Source organism: Mirounga leonina, unplaced genomic scaffold, assembly GCF_011800145.1.
Source record: "Mirounga leonina isolate KUSES-001 unplaced genomic scaffold, KU_Mleo_1.0 Mir_168, whole genome shotgun sequence".
NCBI classification, from domain to species: domain Eukaryota; kingdom Metazoa; phylum Chordata; class Mammalia; order Carnivora; family Phocidae; genus Mirounga; species Mirounga leonina.
Window position 1 is genome coordinate 47,222,259 of NW_023270426.1, and position 14,688 is coordinate 47,236,946.

At 36.7% G+C, this 14,688-nt stretch overlaps 1 protein-coding gene across 6 annotated transcripts in view; it reads right to left on the reverse strand.

Annotated features, from left to right (window-relative positions):
* Positions 1-401: 401 nt before the first annotated feature.
* POC5 (POC5 centriolar protein) overlaps positions 402-14,688 on the reverse strand; it is a 39,371-nt gene continuing 25,084 nt past the window's right edge. For 5 of the 6 annotated variants that reach the window (XM_035014668.1, XM_035014669.1, XM_035014665.1 and 2 more), the window contains 3 exons: positions 11,357-11,616; positions 4,142-4,318; positions 402-1,072 (listed from right to left, as the gene is read on the reverse strand). In XM_035014668.1, the coding sequence (XP_034870559.1) occupies positions 932-1,072; positions 4,142-4,318; positions 11,357-11,616 (578 nt within the window). In that variant the 3' untranslated portion in view covers positions 402-931. The remainder of the gene's footprint in view (positions 1,073-4,141; positions 4,319-11,356; positions 11,617-14,688) is intronic. The other variant, XM_035014670.1, reaches the window with a different exon arrangement.

The window sequence follows — 14,688 nt, forward strand, 5'->3', positions numbered from 1 at the left end:
CTGGCCCAAGATAGCCCAGTGAGCCAGCAATAAAACCATTAGAAGCCTGGTCTTGATTTCCTCAACCACTTTTACCCAGACGGTTTCTTCCACTGAAAAGTCTCTGCCCAGGCCTAGAAGGTTTGCTGAGTTGCCCAGTGCCATACCTACCCCCACAGGGCGATGTTTAGATGTTCAGAGAGAAAAAGGGTTCAATGCCGTACAGTTTCAGAAGGGCAAAAAAGAACATCAGAAATAGGATCTATATGTTGGCTAACTGAACATAAAATAAATAAATAAATAAATAAATAAACTACATAAAAAAAAAATAGGATCATTCCAAGAGGAAATTTTTTTTGATGTTTGTGTCTCTCTTTTTGTGCTAGTAAAAAAAAATCTTTCTCTTTTTAACATTAAAATTATTCACAGGTCTCACCAATTCCCATTTTTAATTGTAATAGTCTGAGGAAAATGAAGACTAATACACTACCATCACAAAAACTTTGTATTAAAGTATCATTACTTTTTTTAAATTTTAAAATAAAAATATCTTAATTTTTCTGTTAGTTTTAATATTTTTAGTAAAGTTCTCAAAGTTTACTTGGTAACATTGGAAATGATTTAGCCTTTTGAAAATAACGTTGAGAAAACAGGATTTATATACTCTTATGGTGTAATCAGTGACAGGCTGAACCTATTAAAAAATTAAGTCATTTTTTAATTTAAAAAAGTTTTACTTAATTGCTTAAATTAAAAAAATAACATTAAAATTAAAATAATCCTACATATAGTTACACAGGATGGCATGGCTTGAAAAAGTCTCTTGTAATTTTGAAAAGATGAACATGATATATCTATGATGTTCCGAGAATATGAAATTTTAACAACTAGAGACTTCTAATTCTTGGTAAAATCAGAAGAATTAAAAGATCTCAATATGTGCATATTCATTTTAGTCAACCACTTTTATGGAATGAATGCTTGTGAGAGACTGGGTGTGAGTTGACCTGGTTCCAAGGGATCTAGAAGCTGAGGTACTTTCAGGATGAATTGTCCGGGGATATTTTGCTGCAGCAGCTTGAGGAATGGTTTGCTGAAAAGGTAAAAATATGCTTTAACAATCCCATAAAATTACACCTATTAAATACCATTTCATTATATATAATTTAACCAAACAAATATCTGTTAAGCATCCAGTAGATACATGCAGTAAGCTGGTGAAGCAGCCATTAAAACAAATAAGATGTCGTCCTTAACCCGTAAGTTAGACTGATGTGCTCAATACCCACAATTCAATATCAGAGCTATATTCCAGAGGATCACAAAAAAAGCCATGGAAGTCATTCCTCTAAGAGGACTCCAGTGGAATCTTGTAATGTTTACAGAGGCCAACTACAGAAAGGGACTTTATGGTGTTTGGGAGAAGGGTCAGCCTCAAGCCCTCCCTCCCTTCACTCCAATCAGTTTTCTCCTCCCTGTATCTGTTAACATATGGAGTTCAGTCTCAGGGAACATGGGGAGAGCTCTGAGGAATCCTGCCTGGTCCTTGCTTCAAACCGAGTAAAGCACATCTCTCGTATTTCAACCTGGTTCACCTGGGAGCTGACTAAACCTTTTATGATTATATAAGAGGAGATATTTCCAGAAGCCTGGTGCTCCTTACTGTGGACTACAACTTTCTATACAAATAGACGCTGAGGACAAATCTTGAGAGGAGGATACCCATACCATCTCAGAGCTCAGGGGAACATCTTGGACCCAAGCACCAAAGCATGAGAGTCAGTGCGCAACCGACTTCACTTCATCTATACAAGTAGATACTACATGCATTCGTATGTGTAAAATGTACAAGTACAAGGATTTCCTATACTATACTGGATACAGCTTCTCTGTAGGCAGCAGTGGGACTTGTTATCCAGATCTCAGTCCACGTCACTGAGTAGTACATGTACATTCCTAGTAGGGTCGTCCACTTAGAAAAGTCATCTTTAAAATGCTTGAAGTAAAATTATATATTTGATCAAAACATTCACTGTGTATTTTAAAAACCCTTAAAAAAATGAATGAAAACTCTTACAACAAAGGTCTTCATGACAGATACTGCTTTAAGAGTTCCTCTTTAAAGAAATGGGAAAATAATTTCCTATCTTAAAACTATTTTACATAAATGTTTCATTGTACATAGACAACTGGATAACCATTACAGATGGGGGAGATTCTTCCAACTAGTATGAAAATTTAGTTGCTAACCACCTAATCTGACCCTGTTAAAAGAGCTATTTCTCCTTGGGGAGGATGGGCAAGAGGAAATGCAGAAACAGATTCACCTTACCACTGGTTTCATGATCTACAGAAATACGGCAGAAAATGAAGTAGCACTAGGAACAAGAAATTATCCAGCAGATGGGGCTAAAGTGTCAGAAATCTGACTACTGGTTTATTAGTAGTAACTGTTTCTGGTAGTTACAGGTCTTAATTTTGGGGATAAAATGAAAAGTAGTACAGAGGACTGCCACAGCGTCTGTTATATAATCCCAATTAGGTAATCATGAAGCAGTTTCTGGCTGTCTCATTCACGACCAATTACTAGAGAAGTACAAGAAGTACTATACATACTGAATTAGCAAAGGGCAGCTGGGGAGCTAAATCTCAGAAACAGGGGTTGTAAGTCTTTATTTCCTTGTGTTGTTGTTTTTTTTCCTTTGGAATATGAATTCCTATCATTAATATAAAAACAAAAGGTGGCCTAAATTAAGATTAAGCATATATGTGATCTCTTTATGCCTTCTTTATCTTACAAATGGACAGTCCCTCTCCCTCTCTATACACATATGTGCTGATAAAAATAGAAATGAGTTCATTTCTTATTTCTGATAACTAATCTTGCATATTCAAACATATATTGAGAAGTCACTTAAGGGCTTTCAGAGTCTTTGCAACCTCTGAAGGCATATACTCCTCCACCCTCGCAACCTCTGAAGGCTGATACTCCTCCACCCGCCATACCCTCCATCTAGACTTGGTGCCTCTGTGTCAGTCTCCACTTCACTGTGGTCATTGTTTACCTGAGGCTAAATTTAAACACTCCAGCTCCTCTTAATCATCTAGCAATCATCTAGTGCCAGAAAGAAAAGGATGTAAAATCATTTCACATATATTTTTGCTAATATTTTGACATATTAAGTAGACAGGAGTGTTGTCTAACACTGAAAATTTATATAGGGGGCATTCTCTTTTAAAGTCAATTCTTGTTTCTCTTTAGGGATGTGATCTTGTGACTTTCAAAAGTTAAAACTTTTTGAGACAATTGTTGATTCATATGCAATGTTAAGAAATAATAGAGGTATCCCATGTACCTTTCTCTAGTAATTTTTATTAAGTTAAATCTGCTTGTGGTTTTACAGTTTATAAAGTGCTTTTTTTTTAGTATATCTCATACAATTTTCACATTATCTCATTTAATCCTGAATCCAGAAAATAACTCTAGGAGCTAAGTACTCTTTACACTCCCATTTTACACAAGAGGAAACGGAAGCTCAAATATTTTACTTGATTTGTGTATGATCACAAAGGCTTAAGTAAGTAGCAAAACTGAGGCACTAACTCAGGCTTTTTTGTTTATTTTTGCTTAAATTCCAGGCATTTTCTTTTATATCATGTGAATTTACTGCAACCTGAATTTTTCTCCAAACTGCAAATATGCTGACAGTTGTATTGAAAAAAGGGGAAGAAGACTTAAAAAAAAAAAAAAAAAGGCAAAAATTAAAGACTATAAAAATAGGGAGGTGCTTCTTATAATCAAATACCTGCTACATGAACAGCAGGTAATGAGTAAACAGCTTTTGTCTCTTCTTTTTAAATTAATGAGATATCATTTATATATTTCTTTTGGTCACCAACATAGTGGATTACTTTTTGTGTTGATAATTTTTACACTGTTGAGAAGAAACAATGTTTCTGAAATTAATTTCCTAAAAGAGGAAAGGTAGATTTAGAACAGGTTTGATAATTACAAGTATACAAAGTATCATAATAAAAGGTAGAACAAGTAAGAGTCATCATGAATTTTCATCTTCTCCTCAACATGTAGCTTAAGTGTTTATTAGTCTATAAACTCTCAGGAAAAACATTTTTTGACAAAGGTCATCAAATATGTACTCACCACTGTGACTGGATGATGTTTTTCCACAACAACTGAGCTCATGGGAGGAGAAACTCCCATTATAGCTAAGCTGCTACTAATTCTGTTTTTTGAGGCAAAATCACATCTCCCTGTGATCCGGGCTGTAATTGTTCTTCCAGCTTTCTGCTGTGCAGATGTCACAACTCTGGGCACATACTAAAAAAAAAACACAAATATCCAACTGGTAGAAATTCCATGGCAAAATATATAGTACTTTTGTTTCTGTAACTTCTGAGGGAAATACATAGGCACTTAAAAAATAATTGTATATGAACCAACTTTAAGATGGAAAAAATAAACTTAAAACAATGAGACAAAAAGCAGAACATAGAACCAAGCACCCCAAAACATCCCTTTAACCTTGGGTTTACCCACCATTTTATAGGATTTTGTAAACTTTTAAAAAAGCTCTTTATTCTGAAATAAATACAGATTCATAAGAAGTTGCAAAGATAGTATAGAGAGGTCCTGTGTATTCCTCACCTGGTTTCCTGCTGTGATTACATCTTATATAAGTATAGTATAATTATGATGTCAAAACCAAGAAGCTGCCATGGGTATAATGCCTTGGTATTATAGATCCATGTCATACTTTTTTTGGTGCTGATTAGCAGTTTATTTTTTTAACTTTATTATGTTATGTTAGTCACCATACAGTACATCATTAGTTTTTGATTGATTGTTTGCGTATAACACCCAGTGCTCCATTCAATACGTGCCCTTTTTTTTTTTTAAAGATTTTATTTATTTATTTGACAGAGAGAGACACAGCGAGAGAGAGAACACAAGGAGGGGGAGTGGGAGAGGGAGAAGCAGGCTCCCCGCCAAGCAGGGAGCCCGATGCGGGGCTTGATCGCAGGACCCTGGGATCACGACCTGAGCCAAAGGCAGACGCTGAACGACTGAGCCACCCAGGTGCCCCCAATACGTGCCCTCTTTAATACCCATCACCAGGCTAACCCATCCCCCCACCCCTCTCCCCTCTGGAATCCTCAGTTTGTTCCTCAGAGTCCATAGTCTCTCATGGTTGGCCTCCCCCTCCGATTTCCTCCCCTTCATTCTTCCCCTCCTGCTATCTTCTTTTTTTTTTTTTTTAACATATAATGTATTATTTAAGAGGTACAGGTCTGTGATTCATCAGTCTTGACCCGTGTCATTTTTATCACATGTCTAGATTCCTGTAACTATTACTGTAATCAAGACACAGAACTATTCTAGCACCACAGTCTCCCTCTTGTGACCCTTTAGAATCATATCTGTTTCCCTTCCTCAACCACCCTTGGCAACCATTATTCTGTTTTATGAACGCTTTGATCCTTATGTATAATTAATTTTACACATATGCTTCTCATTAGACATACGCTTTTGTGTTCTTTTTTATTGCTTTGTTAATATACTTTTTCTCATGAATATAGAGACCTGCTATAATTTTTAATGAGAGGTTTTAATAACCAACAAACTAAAGTTTATCTAACTCAGTTCTTTTCCTACTTTAATAGGAAACAAATTTTTGTACATGAGGATTCCCCTTTTCTTTTGTTATTTCTGTAGAATATTTTGCAAAAATGAGATGATCATATCAAAAGGTAATGCCAGCTTTTGTTACTTACTGCTGGATGATACTCCAGAAAGATTATATTTCTATCAGGAATAACATATATATTTTATTTAATTTGTGGTTCCTTATTAATTTTTTTTTTTTTTAAGGTTTTATTTATTTATTTGACAGGAGAGAGAGACAGTGAGAGAGGGAACACAAGCAGCGGGAGTGGGAGCAGGATAAGCAGGCTCCCTGCCGAGCAGAGAGCCCGATGCGATGCGAGGCTTGATCCCAGGACTCTGGGATCGTGACCTGAGCTGAAGGCAGATGCTTAACGACTGAGCCACCCAGGAGCCCCCTTATTAATTTTTCATATTTGCAGTTCATTTTGTCAACTATCCATGTTCTTTAATTACTTGCCAGGAATGGGTATTGCTCTCAAAAATGTTTAATTGCTCCTGATACAGATACTTATCTAATAGTATTTTCCCTATTTCATTTTATCTCAGTTTTATTTTTCAATGCACATAAATATAAAAAATTATAGCTTATTTTATCATTAATTTCTTCCATAATTGAATCAAGCAGCCTGCTTTGGACAGCTGTGGTAATTATACTCTTCTAACATTTACTTATTTGGGTTTAACTTACTAAAACATTTGAAATTTCAGTGTGAATTATGAATCTAAATTAATTTTCCCTCTAACGAAAGTTTTTCCAAAAGCATTATTAAATAGTGATCTTTCCTCATTGTTCTAGTCCATCTGAGGTTTCATTCATTGAAGTTCTTTACATATCTGCATCTAGCTACAGATGGTCACAGCTGTATATTGAAATAGGATAGTGGATTCCATGAGAAATGTCTCTGGGAAAATTAAAATGATAGAATATTGATGTGTCGGGAGGACTCTAGGAAAATAGCACTCAGTGAGGTTTTGTAAATCCTTGGAGAGTTTGGATTTGAGACTTAATTACAGTTGCACAGAAAACCAAGCAAAGACAAAAATGAAGGAATCAATTCCAGGAACAAAAAATTGTACTAGAAAGGAAATGGAGGCATAGTATACATTTGTAGCTTAGCTATATTTACATAGTCATCATAAATTTTAACTTAATGAAAAGCTGGAATATCTGTATCTAAATATATAAAGTGGAGGAGCGCCTGGGTGACTCAGTTGGTTCAGCATCCGACTTTTGATTTTGGCTCAGGTTATGATCTCAGGGTTGTGAGCTCGAGCCCCATGTCCGGCTTTGTGCTGAGCGTGGAGCCTGCTGAAGATTCTCTATCTCCCTCTGCCCCTCCCCCTGCTCACACACTCTCTCTCTCTCTCTCTCAAATACATACATACATACATACATACATACAGTGGATGAGGGAGGGGAAGGGAAGAAATAAGGTGGTATAAAAAGGCCAAATTCTTTCATCCATAATAAAAAGTCAACAGATAATGTCTGAAACTGATGCATGTGGAAATGATGATATGAGCATATTATTTAGGGAGAAAAAGGTAAATAGGAGAAACAGCTAATAGAATTTAGGGAGATGTTTAGACAACTGTTTCTCACTATAATACTGTAGAAACTATTCGGCTATTTAAACTAAGTTTTTATGGGTCTTACGAATTTAAGAAATCAAAACTCTGATCCTAAAATATTTACAAATATGTTTTTGTGGACTAAATTCATGCTTTTGACCTTAGGGAAACTTTATCCTATTTCTTATTAAAATAAGGTATAAAAAAGACTTTATAAACTGAAGAGTTTTAAAAACCATTTTAAAATGTAAAATATAAAATTGCCGGTAAGAATATTTTTATGAAAAATTGAAAACTGAAGTACAATTAAGCTGGTAACCTTATTCCTGCCCAGTCACATTTGAGGGGTATAAACACTCCCAACTATAACAGCTGTTCTTACTTGGAGGATGAAGGAATGAACGAAAAACTATGTAGGTTTTGACAGGGAGACATGTGGAATGAGAAAAACTATGAACCCAAAACACTGGAAAATGCCCATGGCTGATAACCTTCATCCAACCAGTTGAGAATTGCTTTAAAATGCCTTCAATAGGGGGCGCCTGGATGCCTCAGTGGGTTAAGCATAGTGGGGCTCCCTGCTCAGCAGAGTGTCTGCTTCTCCCTCTCTCTTTGCCCCTCCCCCTGGTTCGTGCTCTCGCTCTCTGAAACAAAATCTTTAAAAAAATAAAATAAAATGCCTTCAGTAAAATGAAAATACATACTCCAGTAAAGAAATAAGGACTAAAAAGGAACCTCTATACACTTCTTTGAAATAAATAGTTGTCTTAATTGACTTGCATGTTTACCAGGTCTGCTTTTTGTTTTCAAATGGTTTGTTCTATAATCAGATTGCGTTGCAAGTTCTGTTAGGCTCTTGCTTTACTTTACAAAAAGTGAAACTGGAAATTACAGAAAAAATAGTCCACTGAGTGTAGCTTATATAAAAAAGATGGCTTAATTACAGTCTGTGAACCCATACTCAGTTCAGCTACACTAGCAAATTAGTATGCACTTATGTTTGAACATAAAATGGTGTGTAATATATGTATATATAATTTTTAAAAATTTCCTGCTTTAACTTTTTTTTAATTGACTTTTTGACTAAATGACCACTTACTCGTCCCAGTCATGTTGGATCTCATTAAATTTATCAGCTTAATTGACTTTAAAAATGCCATAAAAATGGAAATTCTAGCATTTTATGCCGTATCAACAAATGCAACAAAATCAAAAGGATTAAGAAAGAAAAGGGAAATGACATATTTTCTAAAACTCAGTATTTGTTTTTTTTTTTTAAGATTTTTATGTATTTATTTTGACAGATACACAGTGAGAGAGGGAACACAAGCAGGGGGAGGGGAGAGGGAGAAGCAGTCTCCCTGCTGAGCAAGGAGCCCGATGTGGGGCTCGATCCCAGGACCCTGGGACCATGACCCGAGCCAAAGGCAGACACTTAATGACTGAGCCACCCAGGCGCCCCTCAGTATTTGTTTCTTAATATTTGACATGGAGACAAACCCGATTATCGGTTAAGAAAGGGCTCTGTGGCCAAACTGTCAAAGTCTGAATTCCAGTTCTGTTACTGCTTGTGTCCATAGGCAAGTTACTCCCTCCCTCTCCCTAAACCTCAGTTTCCATTTGTAAAATGAGGAAAGCAGTGCTGGGTGCCTAAGACACTCTCTCACTTTGCATTCAGATGAAGAGGAAAGTTAAGAGGGCACCTTTACTAAAGAGTTTAAAAATCCAGCTGGAACCCCTCAATTATTCCAACTGGGAGTTAGAAAAAAGAATAAAGTGTCACCTATTGTCCAGCCTTGTGAACTGCAACATATTTGCTTGTATAACTGCCTAATGTATTTCTTGAAAAGTGCTTTCCACCATGAAATTCTGGTATGTTATTTAACATATTGAGGACGTCTGCAGAAATTAAAAATTTTACAGATGAAGGTGTTATTTTACTAGGATGGTAATCCTCCTTTCTCCAGTTATTTGTTTCCCAGGCTCTACAGTTTATTCTCTGTAAAGACCTCCTTTTAGCAACTGAAAATACTAAGACTGGAAGAAGTTTTGAATAGTTCCTAGGAAGCCTCTGTGATTAAAATGAAAAGAAAGGTAACCAGGCCTAGCTCACAAATCTCTCCTTTCCTAGTCCTAACAATAATGGTTTCACATTAGGTAAGTTAGCCAACTAATATTCTTGTTCCTCCTTTTGTTATTATGGTTCTTTTTAAAAACAAGACACATTTGAGGTGAATCTCAATCTGAGGACTATAATTATATAAGGAAGGAAGAAAACTAGCATTATACTTAGAGTGATTTACTTCTGATTTTCCTCTCCCCCCCTAAGCCTAAAGGCTGTATTTATGTGAACAAAATTGAATGTGTATCTATTAATGAAGGAGGATGTAGCTGGAAGGGCTGTCTACACAATATTGTGTTATTCAGGTTTCAAAGACTTCAAAATTATCTCAAATGGTTTCAAAAAGTAACAAATAGGGTGGTAAACATACTCATTCATTCAGTTCTTCCTGTGCATGTTCAGGTTTATATATAAATGCAGATATACAAATGGTGGTCATATTTGAAGGGAATTTTGAAAAATCTAGGTCTGTGTATTATCTGAATATGCAACATGAATGACAAACCAGAAATTTAAATAAACACTCACTGTGTTTACTTAAATGAGATCATCTGTATAGGATCACACTTGAAAATGTGTAATCATGAAAAATAAATACAGCTGAACACATGTCAGAGTTGAATTTTAGGGTCTTATTTCTAAGTCAAAACTCCCTCACACATTCAAATTTCTCTTAACAGCTATATTTTTTAACCTCTTTGAATCAAGAGCAAACGTGATAAACATCAGATCTCAACACATTTTTCCCCGAAGTTAATAGCTTCCAAAAGGCAGAAATTGATGTCGGCTGGAATACTCCAGATGACCAGTTGGCTGACTCAATGCCTTCCTTAGCTCCAGAGAGCTGTCCAGGGCAATGGCAGCTTCTGAGGGTCCGCCAGGGAGGCCGTAAGACATAAAACCTATTCTGCCATCTTCTGTCCTCTCAGGTAAGTGGTTAGGGTCCCAGAGGAGAGGGTCCCGGAGGAGAGGGACACAAGCAAATCAGAATCACCTCAGGAGCTTTATAAAACTAGACATGCCTTTGTGCCTAAGCCAAGCCCGAGTAGGGAAGGGGATACATTGTTTTTAAAAAAGCCCTGCGGAAGTGAGTCTGGTAAGTTTGGACTGTATCTCCACTCCCTTCACTTTTGAGAATCGCTGTTTGAAGAATACATACAGGTTTAACAAGAGGAGGCTCAGGAGTCAGAACCCTGACATGCTTTGTAACTCTTCCATATTAATTAGCTTGATTAATTTCCCTTCAGGCAAGTTCTCACACAAATACCCCATCCCCATTCAACAGTTCCATGCTCTATGTACTTCTCTTGCAAGTAGCTCAGTGACTAGGAAAATCTACTTCCATCTTTATTCCAATCGTGAATTACAAAGGAAAACCTAATCAAATCAAGATGAGTAACTACAGAGTAGTGTTAACGATATATCTACATCCAGGAAAAGAAAAAGCTGTAGTTGAATATAAAATATACAAAAGAGCCCTTAATCTCCTAAGCCCTTCAAAATACGCACTAGAGTTCCCTTCAAAATAAAGTCTGTCGTCAACTCTTTCTCAAATCTATTTTCCTGAATAGTTCTTGAAAAATGTGATATAAAAAGTTATTTTTGTCTTAATTATCACTACTATAACAGAACTTTCAGCGAGCTATGGGCGCCTGGGCGGCTCAGTTGGTTGGGCGACTGCTTTCGGCTCAGGTCATGATTCCGGAGAACCCGGACCGAGTCCCGCATCGGGCTCCCCGCTCGGCGGAAGGCCTGCTTCCCCCTCTGACCCTCCCCCCTCTCATGCTCTCTCAGTCTCTCTCTCTAAATAAATAAATAAAATTTTCAAGAAAAAATTGTTTTAACTACTTCGTGTATTAAATATTTTCTGTGGCTGGGCCTAAACACCGTACAGACTTTTCCTCCATGGGAAAACAGGTTCTACGTTCCAATTCTCCAATATACGAGCAAGTTCTGAGCCCCTTCCCCACGCGGGCACCTGTAGTCCCTGTACTAACCGTTTCTTCTGGGGCAGCAGTGCCGAGAGTTGCAGAAACGGGAAAGTGAGCAGAGGAAGCGGAAGGAGCCCCGGCCGACGGGATGGAAGCCGCGCAGGGAAAGGCAGCGGCGCCGGCCGCTCCCACGGCAGCTGGGGGCGGGGACTGTGGCGGTGCAACCACTGGGGGCGCTGGAGGGGCCAGAGGATCCGAAGGAGCAGAATGTTCTTTGCCTTGAACGCCAGGGCCATGCTCTTCTTTTCTGTTTGTGAAGTCTATCCCTATAAATTACAAATTAATTCCATTAAAATTCTTCCAGGTTAAGATTCGTTTTGTGCCCCCAACAATGAAAATACATAACAGCTAACATTTGGTTCTAAAGAAAATGTAGAAATTTGTCATGTATTGCATACAATGTTTCGCATTATTAACTGGGTAATGTTAGCACTAACCACTAAAGACTTCAGACCATTTCCTTCCATATGTGAAAGCTAATGAAGATTTGCTCTTATGTAAAAGATAAAAATAAGTGTGTACTCAGCTAGGCTATCAGCTGAGTAAAATGTATTGCCAAAACAGCCATGATAATAATATGGTCACAATGAATCTAAGGATTTATGTCCTTTTGCATCGTTTCATACAACTGTCCTGATTGATGGCCTGGTATTTAGAGCTGTTGAATTTTTTTTTCTGATATCATTATACCCTCTCATTTCCATCTATTGTTCCTATCCAAACAAACTCAACATATTTTAAACTTGATTTTTCAGCACACAATAATAAATCAGTAAGTAACACTAAAATTTTTACTTTTAACATTGTAAAGGAAATCAGTTCTTGCAAGTAGATTATATAACTCATGAATTAAGGTATATTTGCACACTTAACTGATTTTAGTGACATGCTATATAGTAACCTTCTCTCAAAAATGAACCTTACCCTTAGATCAAAGGAGTAACATCCAGAAGCTAGAGCAAGCGTTTCTTCAAAATTTAGATTCCGCCGCCCCCCCCCAGTATTAGAATTTGGTTAAAATTTCCACTTAAGTCTGTATCTATGTGGCACCTAACACCAGGGTGAGGGTTTGGAAATTCAGTCACGGAGAGGTTTCAGAATGTCTGAAGAGAGGGTGTTAAATAGCCCTACGTTTAAATGGTTTTTGATGTTGTCCTCTTTGTACTGGAAATTTGGGCTTCTGTGTAAGTCCTTCTCTTCAGCTATCTTTATATAAAACAGAGTAATAGTACCTCATTAACAATGTTTAATGAGGATTATAATGCATAGATCCTTTGAAATCCTTTGATGAAGAGGGACTAATTCACTATAAAGTACGGCTTTTACTGTAAAAACAAAACACACATACAGAATTTTAACATGTTTTTGATAGCAAGTGATTCTGTGTCTTCTTAGGTGGGTGGCAGACTTCTTAGATGTGGAGCCAGTACAAAGGTGAGTTCTCACGTTGGGATTCCCTGGAATAGAGGTAGCTGACTAACTCTTGCTAATGTGGGCTGATTTATGCAGTTCCTTTTTGGCCAATCACCGTAAGGTTAATAATTATTCTCGTTTTAACTGGGATAAGTTTTTTCATCTGTAAAGCATTTTTCTACTGTTCCTAAAATTGCTTTAATATTTGGCAGGTACCATTTTAAAGGCCATTTTTATTGTCACATTTTGCCTTCTCCATAAAACTTCTAATTTCTAATCTTTAAGGATTTAGGATACTACACAGCATGAGACGCACTGCAGATCATGGACAGCAGAGAGGACACACAAAAAACCAAGTATTTGTTCTGTTATGACAAGATAGATACAACATTATTAAAAACTGTGTTATAAAAAACAGTTGTTTTAGGGGAAGAAGGGCCAGAAGTAATTTTTTTTCTTGTGAGAATTAAATTTTTTTTAAAGCTGTTAATGAAATGCCACAAAGTTACACATCACAGAGCAAACCCAGGATTAGTTAACATTGAACTATTGCTTTTGGTAGCTCTAGCGACCTACTGCTATTGTGTGTCTTACTATTCCTGTCATTTGTACCCCCCATTGTGATGGTAAACAAACCACCAGGCCACTCACACAGTTAAGATCCCAGAACTTGGCATTAGCTGCAGATAAAAGGAGATTTAAAAGCAACAGGGGCAAAACAAATCATGTTGTGTAATTATCAGAATACATTTTCTCCAAATCCTGTTCTGGATATTTGCCTGTAGGAGAGAAAGCTGTATTTGAATTTAAAATTTAAGTAGTAAAGTTATTAAGGTGGTAAAACACTCTGTCCTAGTCAATTCATAACTTTCTTCTGTAGGTTATGAGAAACCGGTCTCTTACAATTGAATGTAGGAAGTATAATTTGTCACTTAACTTGTGAAATCTAGGTCTGTTATAAGTAGATACTTAAGTTCTTCAATTTAATACATACAACTTGCTAATAATTACAACTGGTGGTGGTGAGTTTGTTTTCAGTGTTGATACTCAATCAAAAGACCATTTATTGGAGAAATCAAGTACTCCTTTGGGTATTAAGCAAGATAAACTATTCTGGCCTGAGATTCTAGGATTCTAAATTTCTAATCTACATGGGGACCATACACCATGACTGCTTCAGAAAAAATTATTTGCCTTAACTTGCTAGTATCAACAACACACACAATTTAAATAATAAATGTTTGAAGATGCTTTAAAATGAAGGTATGACAACCACAGAAAAGTAATTCACACTGTACTGGAATGTTGATGTTACAAAATGAAATTGTCTCATTGATAAACTGCAAATCTCAAATATGATTTAATATGAGGATACACTGCAAAAAATGTTCATGTATTTACATAAAACAGGCTGACTTGAATCAAGACAGCAATAATTATATCATTGCTATCATCTTATATGTCAAAGTATGTTTTGTCTTTTATTTATTTTTTATTTTTTTTAAAGATTTTATTTATTTATTCATGAGAGACAGAGAGAGAGAGAGAGAGAGAGGCAGAGGGAGAAGCAGGCTCCCAAGGAGCAGGAAGCCCAATGGGGGACTCGATCCCAGGACCCTGAGATCATGACCTGAGCCGAAGGCAGACGCTCAACCATCTGAGCCACCCAGGCGCCCCATGTTTTGTCTTTTAAAGAGCTTCCAATTATATTTCATTGCATTTCCAAAAGAACCCTCTGTGAAGCAGGTAGGGAAGATTTATATTATTTTCTTTGTTCAGAGAAGAAAACTAAAACCCACTAAGGAAAATAGGCCTCAGTCCAAATTAGTGGCAAAGACTCTAGTCATGTGCTATTCTAAGCCCTGCTGAAGAAACACCCACATAAACCACACAGATTTCAGCTAAAACATGGACTTTTCTTTTCT